Here is a 27562-nt window from a genome sequence, read left to right as displayed (position 1 = left end):
CCCTTTTTTTTTTTAATTGCACTGGATTTTGGACTTAGGGTATAGAACTTGCTTGCTGTGCAGTTGCTCTTCCACTTGAGCAACAAAATTTCAGCTTTTTTTGTTTGGATTATTTTTGATTTGTGTGTGTGTGTGTGTGTGTGTGTGTGTGTGTGTGTGTGTGTGTGTGTGTGCTGCACGTACTCAGTTCAGGGACTGGATGATGTTCTGAGCTCTCTCTCTCTCTTTTTTTTTGGTTGGTGTGGGGCTTGAACTCTTCAGTGCAAGGTGAGCACTCTATCACGTGAGCCACAGTGCCACTTCTGGTTTTTGAGTGGTTAATTGGAGATAAGAGCCTCCTGGAGCCTTTTCTGCCCACGCTGGCTTTGAACTGTGATCCTCAGATCTCAGCCTCCTGAGTAGCTAGGATTATAGGCATGAGCCACCGGTGCCTGGCTGTTCTGAGCTTTTGTGCCCAAAGTGAGTACTCTACAACTTGATCCACAGCTTCACTTCTGGCTTTTTGATGATTGGAGATGAGTCGCATGAACTTTCCTCGCTTTGCTGGTTTCGAACCATGATCCTTACATCTTAGCCTTTTGAGTAGCTGGGATTACAAGTGTGAGCCATTGGTGCTTGGCTTAGTACTGGGGCTTGAACTCAGGTTCTTGCATGTGCTGTAGTAATGAGCTTGAACTCAATGCCTGGGCACTGTCCCTGAGCTTCTTTCACTCAAGGCTCTAGCACTCTACCATTTGAGCTACAGTGCTACTTCTGGCTTTTTCTGTGTATATGGTACTGAGGAATTGAACCCAGGACTTCATGCATACTAGGCAAGCAGTCTACCATTAAGCCACATTCCTAGCCCGTGTATCTGCATTTCTGCTGAGGTTAGTCTGAACCTCTGTTCCCTTTCTTAGCCTTCCACATAGCTGGGATGACAGGCACTTACCTTCATGCTCAGGTGTTTTGTGGAAACAGGATTTTGCTAACTTTTTTTTAGGGTTGGCCTTAAACTGCAATCCTCCTGATCTCTGTCTCTGGGATTTCATGTACAAGCCTCCTAAAGAAATATATGGGAAAAAATAAAACATAAAAAGGAAAAAATAAAACATAATACTTAGTTCACATTATCCATCTTGGGGCTGGGAAGGTGGCTCAGTGGTAGAGCACTTGCCTTGCATGCTCGAGGCCCTGGGTTCAATTCCTTAGCACCCCATAAGAAAAAAGCTGGAAGTGGCGCTGTGGCTCAAGTGGTAGAGCACTAGCCTTGAGCTGAAGAGCCGAGGGACAGCGCTCAGTCCCAGAGTTCAGGCCCCACGACTGGACACCCCCCCCCAAAAAAAGAGAAAGTAATACCACATTATCCATCTTAAGAAATAAAACCTCAGGTTGGGAAGGTGGCTAGAGTGTTTGCCTTGTATGCATGAGGCCCTGGGTTCAATTCCTCAGCACCACATAAGCAAAAAAAAAAAGAGAAAAAAATAGGAAATAGCACTTGTGGCTCAAGTGGTAGAGCGCTAGCCTTGATCTGAAGAGCTGAGGGACAGTGCCCAGGCCCAGAGTTCAGGCTCTACGACCGGACCCCCCCACCAAAAAAAAAAAAAAAAAGAAAACCTCATAATTACTACCTTGCAACTGTAGTCATCTTTTCCTTTCAAAGGTAACATTTTTGCACTTAATGAGTATATATTCATAAATAATAAGCATCCATTTCCTTTTTAAATATTTGCTCAACTCAGTGTATGTAACATATAGCCATAATACGGTCACTTTGGAAGTAGGTACACTTTCAAGGTGGCTCCTAGTTGTTCCCACCTCCTGGTATTTATGCTCTTACATTGTTTCCTCACAAGTTGCCCAAGGACTAACTTGTGGAACCAGTAGAATATTGCAGAAATGAGGAGTGTGACTTAAGAAGCTCAGTCATGAAACATATGATCTGTGTGGGAGGAGTCAGTTACCACATTGTGAGGATACTCAGTATACTTCTGGAGGGATCCATCTGAGAAACTGAGGCCCTTCCCAGTAGCCTTAGGAGGGAGGTATCATGGAAACAGATCTGGTCCCATTCACTCAGATAAGGGTTTCACCTGGTCTAATATTACCTGCTACTTCCTGAGAATCCTGAACAAGTTACCTAACTAAAATGCACTCCAGATTCCTGGCATGTAGAAAGTATGAATGATATATTTGTTTGATATATTAAGCCAGTAACTTTGGTAGTAATGGTAGAGAGAATGAGACAGATATATAGGTTGGTCACAGCCCTTGTCTTTTTCTTGGGAATTATTTTCAGAAGCCACTGAGAAAGTGAGTATCATATTTTTCAGATCTCTGAGATGGGAAAATCTTCAAACACCCAGATGTTGAGTAGCCAGAAATAATGACAGCTTTATTGTTTATTTGACCAAGTTTGTATAATGTCATATCTTTAACCAACCCTCTTTATGTAAACAATAACAACAACAAAAAACTATTCTACCTTCACTTGAAAGTACAAATAAGCTGGGTGTTGGTGGGTCATGCCTATAATCCTACCTACTCAGAAGGCTGAGATATGAGAATCATAGTTCAAAACCAGCCCAAGTAAGAAAGTCTGTGAGATTCTTATCTCCAATTAATCACTCTAAAAGGTGAAAGTGGCTCAAGTAATAGAGTGCTAGCCTTTAGCAACAAAGCTCAAAGACAGTATCCAGACCCTGACTTCAAGTCCCAGCACTGACCGTAAAAATAAGACAAGATGAATTCATTAAAGTCATTGAACATACAGGTGTGTCTTTCCAGACTTCATTACTGATGAACTACTTGAGGACAGGTTAGGAGCCATGTACATTACTAATTTTCCCACATTATGCCAGTTTTATACCTAAGCTGCTTATTTGTTCTGTGAAGATACTATAGTGGAGGTAAAGACTTTAGAAGTAGTATTAAATCCTTGAAGGTATAAATGCTTGATTTTTGAGCATTATTAGAGGGCACGTCAAAGACCTCTCTGTTTTTTCTGAAGAATTAATCAGCTTCAGAACCACTGAGTTGAAAGAGCTTGGCTGTAGGAGCAAGGCGCTGACTTTTTAAGTCATGACCTTGTTATTCTTTGAGACAAGTTAGAGAAAATATGTCAACGACTTTGATTTCAGAATTTTTTTCTGTAGATAGGTTTAATTTCAGACTTAAATTAACTGAAGCTTAATTTTCCAAGTATGAAAGTGATCAAGGTTGTTGTTTGTGTATGTAGCAGGAGGTAGTGCTTAACTATACTGGATTGTTTTATTGATAGACTGTGGTGTGCAAAAATTTTCCTGTAGGACTATTGTATTTAATTTTAGAACGTTCTATTGAATCTTATTTTAGGTGCTTCTTGGTAATTGTGATACCTTTGAACCTTAATTTTTTTTTTAATTTAGGAAAACTCTCCATTATTTCTAGTAACTGGAACTACAAAATACCATTTTCTCTGGTCTCAGTAAATGGTACTACCAGTTGCTCAAGCTGAGGTTCATTTTATACTTGCTTTCTTCTTTCTCCCTCATTTGTGTGTGACTTCTATTTGTTTGACTTCTTAACTAGCTCCAAAACATAGTGTTTCTGACAACATTTTTATTTATTTTTATTTTTTTTGTTGGTCATTGGTCTGAACTCTGGGCCTGGGTGCTGTCCCTCAGCTCTTCAGCTCAAGGCTAGCATTCTACCACTTGAACCACGTGCCACTTCTGGCTTTTTCTGCTGATGTGGTGCTGAGCCTCATGCATGCAAGGCAAGCACTCTACCACTAAGCTACCTTCCCAGCCTTCTGACTACATTTTTAAAGCACCTAGCATGTGTTCTTTTTTTTTTTTTGCCTGTCTTGGGGCTTGAACTCAGGGCCTGAGCACTGTCCTGACCTTTTGCTCAAGGCTGGTACTCTACCACTTTAGCCACAGTGCCACACTCTCAGGTTTTTCTGTGTATGTGGTACTGAGGAATCAAACCTAGGGCTTCGTGCATGTTAGGCATGCACTCTACCACTAAACCACATTCCCAGCCCCTAATATATGTTCTTTCAGAGAAGATTCAAAATGAATTCTTGGCTAAATGATTGTTACTGCATTATCTTCTTGATGTAAGGCTCAAATATATGAAAAATAGAGACTCCAAAGAATCTCACCTATAAAAATAAATATATGCAATGCTTGATAGGAAATGTACTCATTATGTTATTCATGTAACTATAACCCCTCTGTATGTATCTTCACAAAAATAAATGTGTATAGGAGCTGAAGAAATCTGTCCTATTCTCCTTGAGAAATTAAGACTCAAATGAGTGAATCACAGTTTGAGTTTAGCCTGCTGAAATTTCAATGTGTTTGTCAAAATGCATTTGGTGGTATTACATATATTGTAACTTTAGCTTTTGAGGGTTGTCTTGTTTTATAAATAAAAAAAATTAAAACAAATTTAAAGCATTACCTTTTTTCCTTCCTCCAGAAGGGTGTTTTTGTTTTTTTTGTTGGTCCTAGGACTTGAACTCAGGGCCTGGGTGCTGTCCCTGAGTTATTTTGCTCAAGGCTAGTGCTCTACCACTTAAGAGTCACAGTGCTACTTCTGGTTTTCTGGTGGCTAATTGGAAATGAGTCTTACTGCCTTTCCTACCTGGTATCCTTGGATCTCAGCCTTCTGAGTAGCTAGGATTACAGGCATGAGCTACCAGTACCCAGCCGATTTTTACTTTTTGTTACTTATATTATAGCTTAAACTTGGGGCTGGGTGTTCTTTAAAAATTTTTTCCTCTCAAGGCTGGCTTCCATTTCAACTACAGCCATACTTCCAGAGTTTTGGTAGTTAATTGGAGATATGAGTTTCACAAACATTCCTGCCTGGGCTGGAAGTTATGCAAGTGAAGTTATGTAAGATGAGTACTTGTGGAAAGTAGACATTAAGTTGAGAGGACAGGTAAGATTGGAAGTTGGATAAAAATTTGAGAGAAAAATATAGTGGAAAACTTCTCAGGATGGAAGGACATAGATTCTAAATCAAAAAGGTCCATGAGAATGCTAAGCACATCAGATGAGAAAAGACTTATATTAAGAGAATTTATTGAATCTTCACAACAAGGGGCCCAAAGAGATTGAAAAGTTCCTGGAGGTCAGAGGGAAAATGGGCTAAATAATAAAATTAAAGTGGCTTCAGACTTTTTTCAACAAGAGTATTAGGAGCTAAAATTACAATAGAGAACAGTAGAAGGGCTGGGAAGGTAGTTTAGTGGTAGAGTGCTTGCCTAGCATGCATGAAGCCCTGGGTTCCATTCCTTAGTAACACATAAACAGAAAAAGCTGGAAATACAGCTATAGCTCAAGAGGTAAGAGTGCTAGCCTTGAGCAAAAAGAAGCTCATGAGTAGTGCCCAGGCCCTGAGTTCAAGCCCCAGGACTGGCAAAAAACCCACAAAAACAAACAGTACAAATTTGAGGGAAAATTATTTCTAATACAGAAACTTTTAATGAAAAAATCCATTTTCAGTTACCTGTGTCTCAAATTTATGTCTGATTCATCCCCTCTGAGGATGCAGTAGAAGAGGAACCTTACTGAAAATGAGAGAATATACTGAGAAAAGGGAAGACTTCTGATTTAGGGGGAAAAATTTGATTCAACTCAAGAAAGAGCCAAAGGATCACAGTTATGTCCCAGCTAGTCTAGAATGGAACAGATTACAGTGCTGTGAAAGGACACGTCTAAAAATAGAACATTGAGGGATGAGGATGTAGCTCAGAGGTGGAATGCTTGCCTAGCAGGAACAAGACCCTAGGTTCATTCCTATTACTCACCCCCCCCAAATATTGATAACATATAGGATATGTTTGAATACACTGAGAAAATATAAAATTGTATGAATTATGGAACAGTTGGGACACAATAAGTACTTAAAATCTTACCAAGATACCTTTTTTTTTCTTTTTTTTTTTTTTTGTCAGTCGTGGGGCTTGAACTCTGGGCTTGGGTGTTGTCCCTCAGTTCTTCAGCTCAAGGCGAGCGCTCTACCACTTGAGCTACAGCGCCACTTCCGGTTTTCTGGTGATTTATTGGAGATAGGAGTCTCACAGTCTCTACTGCCTGGGCTGGCTTTGAACCTCGATCCTCAGATCTCAGCCTCCTGAGTAGCTAGGATTACAGGCGTGAGCCACCAGCGCCTCAAGATACCTTTTTTTTTGCTTTTTTTATTATTATCTTTAAATAGTTGTACAAAGAAGTTCCTATTCTACAAAACAGTATATGAGTACAAGGTGTCTGACAACATTGTCACCCATTGCTCCGAACCCATCCCTTCTCTCACTTTTTTTTTTTTTGACTTGAAATTAGGTGATTACATAAATTTCACATATTTCACCGTATTGTGGAAAGGTGATACTTAGTTAAAGTCAAACACATTTTAACCTTCACAAGGCAAATTGTCATTATTATGGTCTATAAAGTTTGTGAATTCTGCAAGGTATTTACTAACTATTGAGAAAGTAAGCAGAATAGAGTAGAAGAGGTAGAGTCTACCTCATAGAATAGTTGTGACTACAGTTGCAGTCATGATAATGATCCAACTTAAGTATTTTTTATTATATTGGGATGGTTCAAGGTAAAACAGTTGTGTATATTGTAGTGGGCCAGGTTGAGGATCTTTTTTGCACTGAGAGATAAATAGATAAAATTTTAAAACTTTTTCTTTTTGGTCATTGGCTTCATATAACTGACAAAAATTAAAACTATAGGGAAAAAAGGCAATGAAGTAGATATTTATTATAGCCAAAGGAAGTAAAGAATTCTATTTCATGTACAGCATGGTAGCAATACCATAGTCCTAGCTACCTGGAAGGCTGAGGTTTGAGATCAGTCTTGACAATGTAGGGACACATCATGTCAAAATAAAAATATTTTGGAAGCTTCTCATGTGTGCATGAAGTTCTCCAGGGGATTTGTGACAGCCAACATGTCTAAGGAGGTAATGTGATGGTAATTTTCATTACACTTATAGGTGTGGTACTTCTGGTGTGGATTCTTGATTTTTTTTTTTTTTTTTTGGGTTCGGTCGTGGGGCCTGAACTCTGGGCCTGGGCACTGTCCCTCAGCTCTTCAGCTCAAGGTTAGCGCTCTACCAATTGAGCTATAGCGCCACTTCCGGCTTTTTTCTTATGTGGTGCTGAGGAATCGAACCCAGGGCCTCAGGCATGCAAGGCAAGCGCTCTACCACTGAGCCAACTTCCCAGCCCCGGATTCTTGATTTTTAATGTTTTCTTCCTGTATTAGTATATTATCTTATATGAAAAATGATTTGAGTAGTAATCCAAAAACCATTTTTGGGTTATTTATCCAAATAAATTTCCTAAATACTGCTTTGTATCTTTGTGCTGCATAGATTGTTAAGGATCTCATTACATCATATTTATACCAGGAACGTCCTTGTTGACTTGATCATATCCTGATCATCTATTCGATGTTTTAATTCCTTGGTTTTCCGATGAAACTCCAATAAAGGATATACTTTTACACCCAGACTCACTCTGCCCTTTCATGCACACCTGTGCGCGCGCGCACACACACACACACACACGCACACACACACGAGAGATATTTTCTTTTTCTTTTTTTTTTTTGGGGCCCGGTCATGGGGCCTGAACTCTGGGCCTGGGCGCTGTCCCTCAGCTCTTCAGCTCAAGGCTAGCGCTCTACCACTTGAACCACAGCGCCACTTCCGGCTTTTTTCTTTTTGCTTATGTGGTACTGAGGAATCGAACCCAGGGCCTCGAGCATGCAAGGTAAGCGCTCTACCACTGAGCCACCTTCTCAGCCCCTGAGAGATATTTTCAACAACAATTTCATAAGACAGTATTTCTTCTCTTCATTTTTAGAAGTGTTAACCTATTAGGGTGGTTTTTTTTTTTATTATTTCCTGATGGGTTTCAATTTGTGATTTGGAAAGTATCCCGGGTTGTTTATGCTATGAATATGCTAATTTGAAACAAATAGTTTCTAAAACCTGTATGTTAGGATAATGCTAAAGCAGTTTTATCTTTGTCACCTCAAACAGAACATGCTGATAATAATTATTAAGTAAAACCTAACAGGTTTATTGAGGGTTTTTTTGTTTTTTGTTTTTTGTCAGTCATGGGTCTTGAACTGGGCCTTGGTGCAGTCCCTCAGCTCTTCAGCTTAAGGAGCGTGCTCTGCCACTTGCCACAGTGCCACTTCTGGCTTTTTGGTGGTTAATTGGAGATAAGAATCTCAAGGACTTCCTGCTTGGGCTGGCTTTGAACCATGATCCTCACATCTCAACCTCCTGAGTAGCTAGGATTACAGGCATGAGCCACCCGCATCTGGCTGGATGATTGAGTTTTTGGTAATGAATACAGCAGAATTAATATATGTACTATCTTTATTCTTATCCTTAGGTGGCGACAGACAAGGTTGCAGAGAAGTTGAGTTCTACTCTCTCATGGGTAAAGAACACAGTATCGCATACAGTCAGTCAGATGGCCAGTCAGGTGGCAAGTCCATCTGCTTCATTACACACTACATCCTCATCTACCACACCATCCACACCAGCTGTTTCACCAGCTTCCCCATCACAGTTGAGTCCAGACGACTTAGAACTCCTGGCTAAACTGGAGGAACAAAATAGGTGAGTGAGACTGCTTGACATTCTTTCCCCAGTTATCATATAAGCCAAAGTATAGCCTAGATTTTATATACTTTTGTTAAGAATTTTTGTTTATTTCTTTGTTGGTCATAGGGCTTGAACTCTGGGCCCAAACACCGTCCCTGAGCTCTTTTTGTTCAAGGCTAACATTCTACCACTTCGAGCCACAGTGCTGTTTCCAGTTTTCTGGTGCTAATTGGAGATAAGAGACTCATGGATTTTCTTGCCAGGGCTGGCTTTGAATGATCATCCTCAGATCTCAGTATCCTGAATAGCTAGGATTACAGGTGTGAGCCACTGGTGCCTGGCTAAGAATGTTTATTTTTAGTTTTGCTTCTTGTTTATTAAAATTGCTTAGCAGATATATTTAAGTATTTTTTTTGCCAGTCCTGGGCCTTGAACTCAGGTCTTGGGCATTGTCCCTGAGCCTCTGTGCCCAAGGCTAGCACTCCACCACTTGAACCACAGCTCCACTTCCAGCTTTTTCTGAGTAGGTTATTAGAGATAAGAGTCTCATGGCCTTTTCTGCCTGAGCTGGCTTCAAACCATGATCCTCAGATCTCAGCCTCCTGAGTAGCTAGGATTACAGGCCTGAGCTACCGACTCCCTGCATTTAAGCCTTTTTGAGAGAAAAGTTTGGTCTTAGATTAAAATTTTCTTCCACATCAGATAGCTTTAGAGATTTTTTTTGGCCGTGCCGGGATTTGAACTCAGGGTCTTATACTTGCAAAGTATATACGCTATTACTTGAGCTATGCTCCCAATCCTGTTTGATTCAGTTATTTTGGGGATAGAGTCTTCATGCCTCGGTAAACCTGGTTGGTGATCTTCCTTATTTGGTGATCTTCCTTATGTTCTCCACATAACTGATGACAGTTGTACACCACTATGCCCAGCTTTATCAGTTGAGATGGATCCCACTTTTTGTCTGGTCTGGTTTAGTCTGGTTTAAACCGGTATCCTTCAGGTTTCTTCATGCTTGACTGCAATTTGGAGAGAGAGAGAGAGAGAGAGAGAGAGAGAGAGAGAGTGTGTGTGTGTGTGTGTGTGTGTGTGTGTGGTTTAAACCTGTATCCTCCAGGTTTCTTCATGCTTGACTGCAATTTGTAGTGTGTGTGTGTGTGTGTGTGTGTGTACTGGGACTAGACCTTGAGGTCTGGGCATTGTACTTTAGATTTTTTTGTTTAAGACTGACATTCTAGGGGCTGGGAAGGTGGCTCAGTGGTAGAGCGTTTGCCTTGCATGCTTGAGGCCCTGGGTTCGATTCCTCAGCACCACATAAGCAAAAAAAAAAAAAAAGACTGATACTCTACCACTTGAGCCACAGTTCTTTGGATTTTTTTTTTTTTGGAGGGACTAGTTAATTGGAGATCAGTCTCACAAGCTTCCCTGCACAGGCTGACTTTGAACTGCAATTCTCAGCTGGGAATGTGGCTTAGTGGTAGAGTGCTTGCCAGAAAAAGCTAGAAGTGGCACTGTGGCTAAAGTGATAGAGTGCTAGCTTTGAGCAAAAGAAGCTCAGGGACAGTGCCCAGGCCCTGAGTTCAAGCCCCAAGACTGGCAGAAAAAAAATAAAACAAAAAAACAAAACACGAACTGCAAACCGTAGAGTGCAGCCTCCTGAGTAGCTAGGATTATAGGCATGAACCACCAGCAGGCACCTGGCCTTAGGTTTTGCTTAAAAAAAAATACACTCTGTTACCTTGCCCATGTAATTGTAACCCCTCTGTACGGTATTTTTACAATTAAAAAAAATAAAAAATACAATCTGACAGTCTGCCTATTTTTGTAGTACCTGAGGATCAAACTTGGGATTTTGCCCCCTTAGCCCCTGTATTTATAAAACAGGGTCTCACTATGTAGCTCAGACTGGCTTTGATTTCCCACTCTTCTTGCCTCTGCCTTCTAAGTGCTGGGATTATAGGCATCTGGCTCAGTTTTGCATTTTAATAGGGATATTTAGATGAATTTCTTTGGGAAAAAAATCAAGAGAGTTTTATTTCTTGCTCACATTGACATTCATCTAAAACTATAGGTTGGGTACATTTTTGCTTCAAATTTCATTTTAGGACCAGAGCCTTACCTCTCTCCAGAGTAAACTGGAATTAAGATAGATGTAAAAGTACCTGGCACTAGTGGCTCATGCATGTAATTCTAGCTACTCAGGAGACTGAGATCTGAGGATTGCAATTCAAAGCCTGCCTGGGCAGACTCTTATCTCCACTAAACTACCCAAAAAGCTAGAAGTGAAGCTTTGGCTTAAAGTGGTAGAGTGCAAAAAAGCTCAGGGACAGCACTCAGGCCCTATGACCGACCAAAAAAAAAGAAAAAGAAAAAAGGAGATAAAAAAAGACATGTAGCTTAAATACCTTAAAGCTCCTGTTAAGGGAGTAGCTGAGCAAAGAAGTTTCAGTTTTACAAATCATGTTCTCCTCCATTTCTCCTTCCCATTTTACCAATCTTCTATGAGTAAGGCATGAAGTATAATCTTACAGGGATGGGGATAAGAAAAAAAAATCATTATCATTCGTTATCTTAGTTATCTTTTTGCATTCTATTGTATTTTTATTTTCAATTAATTTACATGCCATTTCTGTATATGATGAAATTGAAGAGTGGAGTGTGTGAAGACCTTCATAGCCAGATAGGTCCTCAGAGAAAAGAGATGATAGGACTTACTAAATAGAACAAAAGGAAGTATGGGGTGGGAAAAAATAGTGGAATACAAAGTTGGGACAGGCAAAGTAAAGCAGCTGTCAGTAGTGTTAAAAGGTATAAAGGATTTGTAATTTTGAATTGGTTTTTACATGGATGAAATAGTTATAATACCAAACTTTTGGTACTAAAAGTACCAAAATCAAGCTGGGTACTGATGGCTCATGCCTGTTATCCTAACTACTCAGGAGACTGAGAGCCCAGGATTGTGGTTTGAAGCCTGCTTGGGCAAGAAAGTCCTTGAGATTCTTATCTCCAATAAACTATTTAGAAAAAGCTAGAAGTGGTGCTTTGGCTTAAGTGGAAGAGTGTTAGCCTTGAGCACAAAAGTTAAGGGACAGTGCCAAGGCTCTAAGTCCAAGCCCTAGGACCAGCCAATTAAAAAAAAAAAAAGAGGTACCAAGGTCAATGTTGAGTTTGTTTTTATGCTGGTAATCAGTAATGACGATACAACTAAATATACATAGGAATATGTTAAGTAGTTGCTGGTGATATGTGAATACAGATAAACATATTCCCAAGCAATTCACAATTTATTCCTGAATGTGAGATGTGAACTAAGGAAAAATAACTACAGTTGTTTAAAGATATTTAGGAAAAAGAATTTGAGGTTGAATTTTTACCTCTGTGGTTATGTGCATATTTATTAATATACATGAGGCTATAAGTTCAATTCCAGGTTCAAAACCAAAGAGATTTTACAGAAATCTAATTCTTATGTAGAAGTATTACAAAATTTGAGCTTGTATTGTGTACAAATTTTGAATCACCTGTTTGTTATTTTGTATATTTAATTAAAGAAACCATTACAAATCCAGATCCACAGGAAAGATTCCTACAGAGAAAGGTGAATAGAGCAACATCTTTTATGTTGAGAGCAATCACAGTGAAAGGACTAATTTAAATAAAACAAAATAAAAATACCATACACCATCATCACGCTTTCTTCCTCCCCTACCACCTTGTCAGTATTAGATCTGGGAGAAAATTGTGGTTTATAATAAAGGAGGTGTAAATAATAAATGGAAAGTAAACTTATTTGCCACAATTACTTCTTGTAACATACCATTAGATGCTTTTAGTTGGGATTTAATCTTCCCCATATGTAGATGGTGCTATGATTATGTTATTTGCCTTTTTTGATTCAGGAGATTAAAAATGGCAATGTTTAGGAAATTAGAATTGAAACATGAGCTGGGTGTTGGTGGCTCACTCCTGTAATCCTAGCTACTCAGGAGCTGAGATCTGAGGATTGTGATCAAAGCCAGCCCAGGTAGAAAAGTCTGTGAGGCTCTTTATCTCCAATTAATTACCAGAAAACCAGAGGTGGTGCTGTGGCTTAAGTGGTAGAGTGCTAGCCTTGAGCTGAAGAGCTGAGAGACAGTGCCCAGGTCTAGACCGACCAAAAAAAAATTAAACATGAAAATATCAGATTCTTTGTAGAAATGCTTTTCTTTTTCATAGTTTTTTTTTTGAGGCTATTAAAAAAATAAGTTTATGTGGCAACCCCAGAAAGATGTGAAGAAATTATTCAATACAATGTCAAAGATCTATTTGAAGAAAGTTAATAAGTGATAGATTTAATGTTGAAATAGGGCAGATTTTTCCCCCTGTGTGTAAATGTGTTTTTCTTCTTCATTTTATAAATACAAAGGCATTGGCAGAGATGAATTTAAGGAGGTAAGTTTCAAGTATAAGAGCAATGGATTGTAATTCAGAAGGGAGCTATTGCCCACTAAATTTTGAATTGACCATTATTTGTCTCGTGTAAAAGTTTGGCATTTAAAGATGTTTGTTACCCTTTACTTTTCTGTTACTTATAATGAATTTTCATTTTTAGCATACATTGGGGGATGAAGGAATGAAAAATACTCTATTGCGCTATAATAAGTTATAATTTTAAATTTATTTTTCTAGTGCAATAATTAGGCATCTTTAAGGTCTTAAATACCTGTCTATCTTTTAACATTTATATCTTTGCTGTCAATCCAGATTTGTGCCACTAGCGATATATATGGCACTTGGGAAGGTGAAATGTAACTGGTCTGACTTAATTCTGCTGAAAGAGTAAAACACATTCCAGATTTTGAAGACTTTATTTAAAAAAAAGGAGTATCACATTATTTTTAAAATTTAATATGGAAATAATATTTTGACTATAGTTGATAATATAAATTACCAAAATGTCCTTTATTTTATTTTTTTGGGTCCGGTCGTGGGGCCTGAACTCTGGGCCTGGGCACTGTCCCTCAGCTCTTCAGCTCAAGGCTTGAGCTCTACCACTTGAGCCACAGTGCCACTTCCGGCTTTTTTCTTTTTGCTTATGTGGTGCTGAGAAATCGAACCCAGGGCCTCAGGCATGCAAGGCAAGCACTCTACCACTGAGCCACCTTCCCGGCCCTCTTTTTTTTTTTCTTTTGGTCACAGGGCTTGAACTCTAGGCCTGGGCACTGTCCCTCAGCAATTCAGCTCAAGGCTAGTGCTTGACCACTTGAGCCACAGTGCCACTTCTGGTTTTCTGATGTTTTATTGTAGATGAGAGTATTCTCAAACTCTTCCTGCCCAGGCTGTCTTTGAACCTCAATCCTCAGATCTCAGCCTCCTGAGTAGCTAGGATTACAGCCGTGAGCCACTGGCGCCCAGCATGTCATAGGTTTTTACTTTACTGTGATTTCAGCTTACATATGTGACTTTCATTACATTTCTTTTGGATAGGATGATCTAGGTGATCTAATGTGCAATGAATATTACCTCAGTTTTCCTAAAGGTGAGCTCCATAAAATATTCAGCAACATAAGTTAAGGAAGCACAAAGTTTATAAGCAAAATAGATTATTTTCATGTCTATGTCAAAAGCTTTAATTTTAATCATAAAAGTCTTTATGTCTTTATTTAAACTCAGACTTTTCGCATTTGAGGATTGTTTTCAATTTTCTATCTGTTGTCTATACAGTTTCTGATTAGAATTTTGGATTGTGTTCACTTTTGAGCTGTCACTTAATTTTATCCTGGGGCTTAAACTCAATGCCTGGGCACTGTTGCTGAGCTTCTTTTGCTCAAGGCTAGTACTCTATCACTTGAGCCTCAGAGTCACTTCCAGCTTTTTCTGTGTATGTGGTACTGAGGAATCGAACCCAGGGCTTCATGCATGCTACACAAGCACTCTACCATTAAGCCACGTTCCCAGTCCCTGAGCTGTCATTTTAAAGGAAAATCAATCTTTTTCAGAACTAGGGAGATCCTGTTTTGGAAAGAGATTTCTTTTGTGTTGTTTGGATCTTTTCTATGCCAGTTGTGTTTTCTCTTAGTTCTCCCTTCATTATTTCTATTGTTCTGATACAAAAATTGATGAGTGTGACACCTCTCTAAGTTAATGTAAATTTGCTATGGTCTGAATGATTGTGTCCTTCCAAAATTCATGTGTTGAAACATGACCAAGCATGACATTATTAAGAGATAGGGCCTTAGGGAAGCTCCACCTCAGGAATGGGATTAATGCCGTTATAAAGGAGTCTTTAGGAAGCCCCTCTGCTCTGTGTCATCTCAGGACATGTAGAAGGGGAACCATAAATATCTGTATTAAATTATTCAGTCTAGAACATTTTGTGATGGCAGCCCAAGTGAACTAAAACAGGTCTGATTTTATTCATTTGCCAATTGTTTAGCTAACAAGTTATTTTCTTTTCCAAGAATTCTTATATTTTGTTTCTTTGGTGTAAAGTTATGAGATAATGGAACCTTACATTTGAAAAGTTGCTCCCTCTGTAATAAGGCTCTGCCTTGAAGTGAAGTGTATTTAGCTTTCCATATAGTATTTTTCTCATATAGTATTTTTCTTTAGATTCTTATATATTATCTAAATAATTTAAAAATTGTCAACTGGCATCTTGATTAGTTGCTGTTGTATTCTACTCAGGTATACATAGGAAAATAATGTGCTGAATAAAACAGGATATTTAAAAAAGGTTTCATTTCAACTCTTCATAAATAATTGCCAAACTTCTGTTTGTAGTTTCCACTTCCTTCTGAACTTTAGACTTGTTTTCAACTGCTACACCTGCTGTCTACAAGAATGTCCCCCAAGGGCTGGGAAGGTGGCTCAGTGGTAGAGTGCTTGCCTTGCATGAGGCCCTGGGTTTGATTCCTCAGCACCACATAAGCAGAAAAAGCCGGAAGTGGCTCAAGTGTTAGAGCCCTAGCCTTGAGCTGAAAAGCTGAGGGACAGCGCCCAGGCCGAGTTCAGGCCCCAGGACTGACAAAAAACAACAAAAAAGAGAATGTCCCCCAAGTACTTGATACTATAAATATCCCAAATAATTTTTTTGTTGGTTAGCACTCTACCACTTGAGCCACAGCTCCACTTCAGACTTTGTGGTGGTTAATTGGACTTAAGAATCTCATAGACTTTCCTGTTTGGGCCGTCCTCCAACCATTATTCTCAAATCTCAGCCCCCTGAGTAGCTAGGATTACAGGCATGAGCCACTGGCACCCAGCTTTGGAGCTACTTTAATAGAGACAGTAGTTTGTTAAGAGATTAAGGTGTGGGCTGTGAAGTGACTTAATGGTAGAATGTTTGCCTAGCATGCATGAATCCCTGGGTTCAATTCCTCTGTACCACATACACAGAAAAAGCTGGAAGTGGCACTGAGGCTCAAGTGATAAGAGTACTAGCCTTGAGCAAAAGAAGCTCAGGGACAGTGCCCAGGCATTGAGTTCAAGCTCAGGACTGGCAAAAAAAAAAAAAGTGTCGAGAGAGAGAGAGAGAGAGAGAGAGATGGAGAGAGAGAGAGAGAGATGGGGAGAGAGAGAGAGAGATTGACTAGGTGTTAGATGTTCCATTTATGAGAAATCTGACCTGTGATGTCTTAATGTGGCAGTGTTCTGGGGGATGAACAAATCCGGGCCTAGGACTTATTGTGTTGTAATTGCAGATAAGAAAAGACCACTGGTGGCTCAGTGGTAGAGTGCTTGCCTTTTTATTCGTGAGACCCTGGGTTCTGTTCCTCAGCACCACATAAGCAGACAAAGCTGGAAGTGGCGCTGTGGCTCAAGTGGTAGAGCTCTAGCCTTGAGCTGAAGAGCTGAGGGACAGCGCCCAGGCCCGGAGTTCAAGCCTACAACCGACAAAAAAAAACAAAAACAAAAACAAAACACAACAAAAAGCCAACAACAAAAGACCACAGAAAGAGCTGGAGTGTGATTCCAGCAGTAGAGTGCCTGTCTAGCAAATGTAAAACTCTGAGTTAAAAAAAAAAAGGGGAATTCATTAGATCACAATGTACAATGTTATTATTAGGCCACTATTTTAATCTGATTTATTTCTTCTTTTGTTAGTCAGAAGGAAATTATGGTGAGGTGGGAAGTGTGGTAGACAATTTTGTGATAGATCCATGTAAAAGTGAACTCATGTGATCTGGGAGGAGAAAAATAAGTTTTGGAGGGACTTCTCAATTGCTCACAGACCGAGGAGTAATGTTATATTAATGCCAGCTCAAGACTTTGGACATTGCCAACTTTCAGGCAATATATGATTCTATCACTGTCAGAGTATCTTGATCATGTTGATATCAGGTAGAAACATGATTAACTGCCTGCCTGTGTTATTGACCACTTTTTTTTGTTGTTGTTGGTCGTGGGGCTTGAACTCTGGGCCTGGGTGCTGTCCCTTAGTTCTTCAGCTCAAAGCTAGCGCTCTACTATTTGAGCCACAGTGCCACTTCTGGTTTTCTAGTAGTTTATTAGAGATAAGAGTCTCACAGACTTTCTTGCCCAGATTGGCTTTGAACCATGATCCTCAGATCTCAGCCTCCTGAGTAGCTAGGATTACAGGTTTGAACCGGCACCTGGCTATTGACCACTTTTATTAGTAAGAAAGAAATGAGAATATTCATTCTAACTACATATTTTATAAAGTCTACACCTAATAATTATAACTGTAATAATTATTTATGCTAGTACTGAGTCTTGAACTCAGGGTTGGGCACTATCTCAGAGTTTTCTTTGTTTGTTTTTTTGGTTGGTCGTGGGGCCTGAACTCTGGGCCTGGGCGCTGTCCCTCAGCTCTTCAGCTCAAGGCTAGCTCTACCACTTGAGCCATAGCACCACTTCCAGCTTTTTCTGCTTATGTGGTGCTGAGGAATTGAACTCAGGGTCTCATGCATCATAGGTAAGGACTCTACCACTGAACCACCTTCCCAGCCCTTCCCAGAGCTTTTGTGCTCAAGGCTAGGCTCTACTAATTGAGCCACAGCTCTGCTTCTGGCTTTTTGGTCGTCAATTGGAGATTTGAATCTCATGGACTTCTTTGCTAGCAAACCACAATCCTGAGATTTTAGCCTCCTAAATAGCTAGGATTACGGGCATGAGCTCAGTTTAAGTCTACATATTCTTAAGGAATATACAGGTGCTTTTCCTGCATGCCATGACTATTTATAGCATCCTTTACTAATGGTAATATGGATTCTAAGACATGGTTGAAGGTTTCATTGTTGGTGTAAACATTGTAGAGTATACTTACACAAACCTAGATGGTATAGCCTGTGGCTTCTAGGCTATAACCTGTGTAGCATGATGCTCTGCTGACTGCTCTGGGCATTTATAACACAATGGTTTTTGTGTATCTAAACCTAGAAAAGATACAGTGAAAATATGGTAAAAGATTAAAGAATGATCTAATTATATTGAGTACATTCCGTGAATGGATCTTGCAGGACTAGCAGTTGCTCCGAGTGAGTTAGTGATAAATGAAAAAGAGACCTAGGACACTGCACTGCAGTAGACTATAGACACTGTAGACTTGTGCTACCCTTGATGCGCAGAAAACATTTTTCTTCAATGAATTTTTAATTTTTAGTCTTTGATTCTGATTCTTGTAATAATACCTGGCTTGAAACACAAACACATTGAAGAGTTTTTTAAACATACTTTCTTTCCCTCCCTCCCTCCTTCTCTCCCTTCCTTCCTTCTTTCCTCAGTCTTGGGGCTTGAACACAGGGCCTGAGCATTGTTCTTGAGCTTTTTTTGCTCAAGGCTGTCACTCTACCACTTGAGCCACAGCACCACCTCTGGCCTTTTCTGTTTATGTGGTATTGAGGAATAGAACCCAGGGCTTCCAGCATGCTAGGCGAGCACTCTACCACTAAGCCACATTCCTAGCCCTGTTTTCTGTCTTTTTCTCCTTGTTGCATAAGCTTCATTTTATTTAAATTAAAACTTGATTTTTAAAGCTTTTAAGATTAAAATTGTAGCCGGGCACCAGTGGCTTATGCCTGTAATCCTAGCTGCTCAGGAGGCTGAGATCTGAGGAATGTGGGTTCAAAGCCAGCCCAGGCAGGAAAATCTGTGAGACTCTTATCTGGAGTGGTGCTGTGCCTCAGAGTGGTAGAGTGCTAGCCTTGAGCTGAAGAGTTCAGGACCAGAACCGAGGCCCAGAGTTCAAGCCCCACAACTGACAACAAAACAAAAAAAAACCCATACACATTAGCCTAGCCTACCCAGGATTAGTATTGCCAGCATCTGTCTTCTGCTTCCGCATATTGTCCCCCTGGTTGTCTTCAGGGGCAAGAATACATTTGGAGCTTTCATTTCTTTTAATAACAATACCTAGTTCTGAAGTATTTCCCAAAGACTATCTGGAAGCTGTTTCACACCAAATAATTACATTTTTAAAAAAGTAAGTAGGAGTATACTTTAACAACAAAAGATATAGTATAGTAAATACTTAAATCACCAACCTTTTGCCATTGGTTAATATTATATGCTGTACAAAATGATTTGGTATTTTTCTTTATAACCAGCAGTAAAGTAGGTTTCTTCGCCACTAGCATCACTGACAGATGTGAGTAACACATTTTGTTCCATTGTCACAAGATCACCATGTAGCCATCACTAGGTGATAGGAATTTTTTAGATTCATTATAACTAGATGGGGTCACATCATGTATGGGGTACATCTTTGTCCAAACTGTCATGTTGCATGATGATACTTTACTAGTATCACATAGTAATAAGTCTGTAGACTTTCAGCTGTAAATCCTTTTTGGACATGGGTTTTCATTTTAATCTTACAAGGAAGTGCCAAACAGTTCTTCAAAACGGCTATACCATTTTCATACTTCTGATACTTATTTATGTGAGTTATGTGAGCTGACTAACATTTGGTCTGGTCATTTTTTTCAAATTGTAACTTTATTAGTGTATATATACTGTTATTTAACTTGTATTTCCGTGATGCCATTATTAATGTGTACTTACTGCTTGTATTTCCTTGATGTCTAAAGATGCTGAACCCTTTTCAGGTGCTTATTGGTCTTTTGATCATCTTGTTTTTGGAAAGCATCAAATTTAAGTCTTTTTTTTTGGGGGGGGGGTTGGTCGTGGGCCTTGAACTCTGGGCCTGAGAGCTATCCCTGAACTCTTCAGCTCAAGGCGAGTGCTCTGCCGCTTGAGCCATAGCACCACTTCTGGTTTTCTAGTGGTTTATTGGAGATAAGAATCTCTCAGACTTTCCTGCCTGCGCTGGCTTTGAACACGATCCTCAGATCTCAGTCTCCTGAGTATCTAGGATTACAGGCGTGAGCCATGGGCACCGGGCTAAGTCTTATTTTTTTTAAGTATAGCATTCACTTCCTAAATTATTAATTTTAGGAGCTCTTTTTGGTCAGTCAGGAAGCTTGAACTCAGGGCCTGGGTGCTGTCCCTGAGCTTTTTTGCTCAAAGCTAGTGCTCTACCACTTTTTTTTTGCCAGTCCTGGAGCGTGAACTCAAGGCCTAGGCACTGTCCCTAAGCTTAAGAAGCTCAAGGCTATGGACTGGAAAGGTGGCTAAGAGGTAGAGTGCTTGCCTTGCATGCCTGAGGCCCTGGGTTAGATTCCTCAGCACCCCATAAGCAAAAAGAAAAAAGCCGGAAGTGGGGCTGTGGCTAAAGTGGTAGAGCGCTAGCCTTGAGCTGAAGAGCTGAGGGACAGCGCCCAAGCCAAGTGTTCAGGCCCCATGAACGGACCCCCCAAAAAAAAAAAAAAAAAAGAAGCTCAAGGCTAGCACTCTACCGCTTGAGCCACAGCATCACTTCCAGCCTTTTCTGTTTATGTGATACTGAGGAATCAAACTCAGGGCTTCATGCATGCTACACAAGCACTCTACCACTAAGCCATATTCCCCACACCACACTCTACCACTTTGAACCATAGCACCACTTCCAGTTTTCTGGTAGTTAATTGGGGATATGAATCTCATGGACTTTCCTACCCGGGCTGGCTTTGAACTGAAACCCTCAGATCTCAGCCTCTTGAGTAGCTAGGATTAGAGGTGTGAGCCACTGGCCTGACTGGCTAATTTTAAGAGTTCTTATATTTGGACCAGTCTTTTGTCAGCTATATGAATTTGTCAGCTATATATATATGGCTTATTTTTTCTGTCTGTCTGTGCATCTGTCTGCCTGTCCTTCCATTCCTTCCTCCCAAACTTCCCTTCTTCGCATATGTTCTTTTTCCATGAAGCTTGCCTAACACTTTTCTTTTTCCCACCAGATTTCCTCTTACTTAAATTGCTAATAGAATTTCGTTCCTGTGGTTGTTTTGAGATGGGCTCTCACTGAGTTGCTGAGACTTGTCTCAAACTTGTGGGCTCAAGTGATCGTCTGCCTCAAGCTCCTCAGTAGCTGAGACTATGGGCACGCACTACTGCGGCCAACTGCCTAATACAAATTTTTTATTTTTTCCTGTTGGTCATGGGTCTTGAACTCTGGGCCTGGGCACTGTCCTTGCACTCTTCAGCTCAAAGCAAGTGCTCTACCGCTTGAGCCACAGCATCACTTCTGGTTTTCTAGTCCTTTATTGGAGATAAGAGTCTTACGGGGTTTCTTGCCCGGACTGGCTTTGAACCATGATCCTCAGATCTCAGCCTCCTCAGTAGCTAGGATTATAGGCGTGAGCCACTGGCACCTGGCCCTAATACGAATTTTTTTTTTTTTTTTTTTTGTCGGTCATGGGGCTTGAACTCTGGGCCTGGGCACTGTCCCTCAGCTCTTCAGCTCAAGACAAGCGCTCTACCACTTGAGCTACAGCGCCACTTCCGGTTTTCTGGTGGTTTATTGGAGATAGGAGTCTCACAGTCGCTCCTGCCCGGGCTGGCTTTGAACCGCGATCCTCAGATCTCAGCCTCCTGAGTAGCTAGGATTACAGGCGTGAGCCACCAGCGCCCGGCAATACGAATTTTTAATAGAGACCAAGACAAATTATGGTGGAGCTAATAGAAGTATTTAATATAATTTGTTACTTCATATTTTGAAACTGTATTTTTCCAAATTTCAAAACTTCTAATTTTGAAATTAGATATCATATAAAGGTTTTTTAAGACAGTAGCTTCTGGGCTGGGAAGGTGGCTCAGTGGTAGAGCTCTTGCCTTGCATGTTGGGGGCCTTGGTTCGATTCCTCAGCACCACATAAGCAAAAAGAAAAAAGCCGGAAGTAGCGCTGTGGCTCAAATGGCAGAGTGCTAGCCTTGAGCTGAAGAGCTGAGAGACAGCGCCCAGGCCCAGAGTTCAGGCCCCAGGACTGGACCCCCCCCCAAAAAAAAAAGACAGTAGCTTCTGCTGGGCAGTGGTGGCTCATGCCTGTAATCCTAACTACTCTGGAAGCTGAGATCTGAGAATCATGGTTCAAAGCCAGCCCAGGCAGGAAAGTTGTGAGATTCTTATCTTTAGTTGACCACCAGAAAACCGGAAGTAGTGATGTGGCTCAAGAGGTAAATCACTCGCTTTAAGCTGAAGAACTGAAGGACAGCTCCTAGGCCCAGAGTTCAAGACTCATGACCAAAAAAAAAGTAGCTTCATTAGGTATCACTGTGATATGCTATTTTGAGTAGTTTTTAATTATATTTTAGATTGTTAGAGACGGATTGTAAGTCTTTAAGATCTGTAAATGGGTCAAGAAGAAACAGTGGGTCCTCTCTTGTATCGAGCTCATCAGCCTCCAGCAACCTCAGCCACCTTGAAGAAGATTCTTGGATTCTCTGGGGAAGAATTGTTAATGAATGGGATGATGTGCGCAAAAAGAAGGAAAAGCAAGTTAAGGTATTTGTGTTCTTTATTAAAGTTTTTTTCTTCTTTTCCCAAACAGGGTAAGGCACAGATTAATAGAGGAATATGAGAAGAAGGAAAAGAAAAAAAAAGATTCTAGTAATTCCTAAGCTATGTAATAAAGATTTGCTTTACATGCTGTGTGTGTGTATGTGTTTTCCTGGACAAGACTTTGCACTTGCTAAATTGGTGCTCTACCACTTGAGCCAACACTTCCAGTTCTTCTTTCTGCAAATTATTTTAGAGAAAGAATCTAGCTAGCTAACTCTTCTGTCCAGGCTAGCCCCAAACCACGATCCTCCAGATCTGAGCCTCCTGAGTAGGTAGGATTACTTTATATGCGTTATTTATGGCCATAGAAGTTTTGATTTGTAGGGATCAACCCTCAAAATGTAGAAATACATAGTTCAAAATTATTTTAGAAATTAAATTTGAAGATCTTACAGAGTTCTGATATCTTGTATCCTTGAATTATCAGTATTTTACCATTTTTGACCTCATCAGCCTTTTGAAATGTGATGGCTATGGGACCATCATTCATAGCTCTGTAGGATACCAAATCCTTGTTACCTTTAGAAGGTACACTCTGTGAAAGCACCAGAAATTACCATGGCTCTGTAGTAGTCTCCAGACCAGAACAGGACATACTGAAGCTCAAAATCTTAGCTTTTTTTGAAAAACTTTCCTTGCCAGTTGTGATGCCTTTAGTTTTAGGGCTTACGGGACCAAGGCAGGAAGTGTGTAGCCTGTGCTATATGGTGAGTCCCTGTCTGAAGAGTCTTGCCCCTCAAATTGTAAATTTAATAAAGTTTTTCATTGTACCTCCACCCATCACCCTGACTTGAAACAACAGCATTTAAATAGTTTACTTTTTAAAAATTATTTTCCTTTTGTTTTTTTTTTTTTCCAGGAACTTGTTCGTAAAGGGATACCCCACCACTTTAGAGCAATAGTTTGGCAACTTCTATGCAGTGCACAAAGTATGCCAATTAAGGATCAGTATTCAGAGCTCTTGAAAATGACCTCACCTTGTGAGAAATTGATCCGAAGGGACATTGCTAGAACTTACCCTGAACATAATTTTTTTAAAGAAAAGGATAGTCTCGGACAAGAGGTTTTATTTAATGTAATGAAGGTAAGTTTTATGTATTCATTTTAAGAAATAAAATTTATACATTTCCCATGATGGAGCATGAGTTCCCATCACAGTAATCAGTTGCTTTGACAATAAAATTGATTTTAGTACAATTTCTGCTTTAATTCTGATGGAACATAACTGTCTGTCTTGGAGAACTTAGGAGAAAATGCATCTCATTATTCAGCATTGGTTGACAGAAATAAAATAACCTATTATCACAGAGCTTAGATCCCCTGAGAAGTTGTTTAGTTCAACTATATGTGCTTCATACTGAGGAATGCAGGTTTCTGCTCTCACGGCTGCATCCATTTGACTTTTCTGCATGCAGTGATTTTTTTTGCGGGGGGGTTCCCGGTCGTGGGGCCTGAACTCTGGGCCTGGGCGCTGTCCCTCAGCTCTTCAGCTCAAGGCTAGCGCTCTACCACTTGAGCCATAGCGCCACTTCCGGCTTTTTTCTTTTTTGCTTATGTGGTGCTGAGGAATAGAACCCAGGGTCTTAGGCATGCAAGGCAAGCCCTCTAACACTGAGCCACCTTCCCAGCCCAAAATACCAATTTCTTATTAAGTCATTTCTCTTTATGTAGTGCTGAGGAATCGAACCCAGAGCCTCTTGCATGTGAGGCAAGCACTCTACCACTGAGCCACATTCCCAGCCCTACCTTCATTAATTTTATTTGATTTTGTTTTAAAAGCTCTGTCTTTCTGAATATAAATTCCTTTATTTGAGGTACCACATTTTTAGTTTTTCCTTCTTGAGTGGTACAAAGGTTTGAACTTGAGGTCTCAGGCTCACTTGGCTTACTTGAGACATGCCTCTACCCCTGCATTTGCTGGTTAATTATTAGAGCTGGAGCTTCATGGACTCTTCTGCTCTGGCTGGCCCCAAAATTTGATCCTCTGGATTTCAGTTTTCTGAGAAGCTAGGATTGCAGATGTGGATCATCAATGCCCAGAATGAGCTGCTATTTTTATTTTTATTTATTTTATTTATTTTTTTGGGTCTGGTCGTGGGCCTGAACTCTGGGCCTGGGTGCTGTCCCTCAGCTCTTCAGCTCAAGGCTAGTGCTCTACTACTTGAGCCACAGAGCCACTTCAGGCTTTTTTTCTTTTTGCTTATGTGGTGCTGAGGAATCGAACCCAGGGCCTCAGGCATGCAAGGCAAGCGCTCTACCATTGAGCCACCTTCCCAGCCCTGAGCTGCTATTTTTAGATTGAGAAGTTGTCAAAAGAAATTTTACATGAATAGACTGTGTGTCTATGTTTGTGTGTGTGTGTGTGTGGGGGGGGGAAGGTGAGGAGAGAGTAAGATTCCTGGGGCTTGAACTCAAGGCCTAGGCTCTGTACCTAAGCTATTCTGTTTTTTGCTTTTTCCTTTCTCATCAAGGCTGGTGTTACACATGTAGCTTTTTGGTAGTTAATTGGAAGTCTCATGAACTTTCCTGCCTGGGCTGGCTTCGAACCTTGATGTTCAGATCTCAGCTTTCTGAGTAGCTAAGATTACAGGCATGAGTCATTGGCATCTAGCTTATAAATGAACTTTTAATATATTCATCAACATTAGGTTTTTGGAGAAGAAAGGTATAATATACCATATTGGAATTTTTTTTTTCTTGGCTGGTCCTGGGTCTCAAACTTGGCCTGGGCACTCTTCCTGAGCTCTTTTTGCTGAAGGCTAGCACTCTACCAAAACTTCCAGCTTTTTTGTTAGCTAATTGGAGACAAGTGTCTTACAGACTTTCCTGCCTGAGCTGGCATCAAACCATGATCCTCAGATCTCAACCTCCTGAGAAGCTAGGATTACAGTTGCGAGCCACCATTTTGAAATTTATGTATGTATGTATGTATGTTGGTCCTGGGGCTTGAATTCAGGGCCTGAGCATTGTCTCTGAGCTTTTCTGCTCAAGCCTAGCACTCTATCACTTTGAGACACAGCTCCACTTTTTTTTTTGTTATTTTGGTGGTTAATTGAAGATAAGTCTCATGGATTTTCCTGCCCAGGCAGGCTTTGAACTGCAGTCCTCAGATCTCAGATTACAGGTGTGAGCCACTTTTAACACTCTTTTTACTTTTTAGGCATATTCTTTAGTGGATCGTGAAGTTGGTTACTGTCAAGGAAGTGCTTTTATAGTTGGATTATTGCTTATGCAGGTAAGCTAAAACAAGTATTAAGTGTCAAGTTCGTTATTTAAGTTGGATTGTAGATTTTTTGTGTGTGTGTGTATGTATATTTGGTCTTGAGGCTTGAACTCAAGGCCTGATGCTGTTTCTGAGCTTTTATACTCAAAGCTAGTGCTCTACCATTTGAGCTCTACTTCCAGCTTTTATTTGTTTAGCTATTTGTTTGTTTTTGGTGCTTAGTTAGAGATAAAAGTCTCTGAGACACTTCTGCCTTGGTCAGTATCCTGAAATCTCAGCTTCCTCAATATTTAGGATTATAGATGGTAGATTGCTGAATTTAAAAATCATGTTTTTAGTAAGTATAAGTAGATAGGGAATATTTCTTCCCAGGCATAATTTGAATAGTAATATTTTAGTCTGCACTTTGGAAGAGGAAAATTGTTGAAATGATGTAAATAATAATTTCTTGCCACCAAATGAAATTTCAGTGATTTCTCCTTCTCACTTTCTTTCTTTCTTTTCTTTCTTTTTTTTTTTTTTTTGTCTGTTGTGGGGCTTGAACTCTGGCATGGGCTCTGTCCTTCAGCTCTTTAGCTCAAGACTAGAGCTCTACCACTTGAGTCACATTGCCACTTCTGGTTTTATGAGTGGTTTATTGGAGATAAGAGTCTCATGGACTTTTCTGCCTGGGCTGGCTTTGAACTCCTCAGATCTCAGCCTCCAGAGTAGCTAGAATTAAAGGCGTGAGCCACCAGCTCTTCCATCTCACTTTCTCTGCTCCTTCCCATTTTGTAGAGTTATACTTACTTACCTGGCTGTAACTCCTCTTCACTATACCTCCTCTGGTCCTACCTAATGCTGGCCAAACTTACTTAGCTTGCCATGCTTTCTCCTGATTATACTCCTGATTCTACATACTTATTTCTGGTTCCTTCCAGTGCTATGAGAGAGAAAATAATCCCTTTAAGATAGAGCCAGGTTTCAACCAAAGGAAGAGAATTCTTGAAAGAGGATATTGAGCTTATTGGTAGAAGTTTGGAAATGGAGTGAGATTAGGGAACAGTGGAATCAGAGAGGATTGCTCTGAGATCTTTGCCTTTTGTAGTGACTGAAATAAATCATTAGGGCTGGAAGGTCTAGTAGGATAATAGATGGTTTCCAAGACAGAATTGTGGCTATGTAAGGAGGGAAGAAGGAAGGAAATGTAGGTTTTGCCAAAATTAACTCTTGGATTATCTCCACTTTGTGTTATGGCAAAAAAATGTAGTTATCTTCTATAGTCTTCCCTAAGAAGAATGCCTAGAGATCCTTGTCCTTTTTCTCTTTTAGAACTCCATATAGTATAATCTTTTTTTTTTTTTTTTTTGTCAGTCGTGGGGCTTGAACTCTGGGCTTAGGTGCTGTCCCTGCGCTCTTCAGCTCAAGGCAAGCGCTCTATCGCTTGAGCCACAGCACTACTCCCGGTTTTATTGGAGATAAGAATCTCACAGACTTTCTGGCCCAGGCTGGCTTTGAACCATGATCCTCAGATCTCAGCCTCCTGAGTAGCTAGGATTACAGGCATTAGCCACCGGCACCCGGCTTTCCATATAATATAATCTTAAGTGAATGAGAATCGACAAATACTATTTTGAGAAAGATGACTTAGCAATTTAGATGTTATTTGATTAAACATTTTGAATCTTTGTAGCCCTTTATAGAGGTTTCAAAAATGTTTTATTTGGGGGCTGGGAAGGTGGCTCATTGGTAGAGCACTTGCCTTGCACGCATGAGGCCCTAGGTTCGATTCCTCAGCACCCCATAAGCAAAAAGAAAAAAGCCGGAAGTGGTGCTGTGGCTCAAGTGGTAGAGCGCTAGCCTTGAGCTGAAGAGCT

The 27562-nt window shown here is 40.3% G+C and overlaps 1 protein-coding gene across 1 annotated transcript in view; it reads left to right on the top strand.

Moving 5' to 3' along the window:
* The window catches only part of Evi5 (ecotropic viral integration site 5), a 156796-nt gene that overhangs the window by 11202 nt on the left and 118032 nt on the right, over positions 1-27562 (top strand). Inside the window, exons 2-5 of the mRNA XM_013018235.1 lie at positions 8393-8622; positions 22237-22426; positions 23343-23567; positions 25644-25718. Coding sequence (XP_012873689.1) covers positions 8474-8622; positions 22237-22426; positions 23343-23567; positions 25644-25718 — 639 coding nt within the window. The 5' untranslated portion in view covers positions 8393-8473. The remainder of the gene's footprint in view (positions 1-8392; positions 8623-22236; positions 22427-23342; positions 23568-25643; positions 25719-27562) is intronic.

The sequence above is a fragment of the Dipodomys ordii genome, unplaced genomic scaffold, assembly GCF_000151885.1.
Source record: "Dipodomys ordii isolate 6190 unplaced genomic scaffold, Dord_2.0 Scaffold39, whole genome shotgun sequence".
NCBI classification, from domain to species: domain Eukaryota; kingdom Metazoa; phylum Chordata; class Mammalia; order Rodentia; family Heteromyidae; genus Dipodomys; species Dipodomys ordii.
Note: the sequence above shows the minus strand (reverse complement) of the source record. Positions and strands in the feature narration are given on the sequence as shown.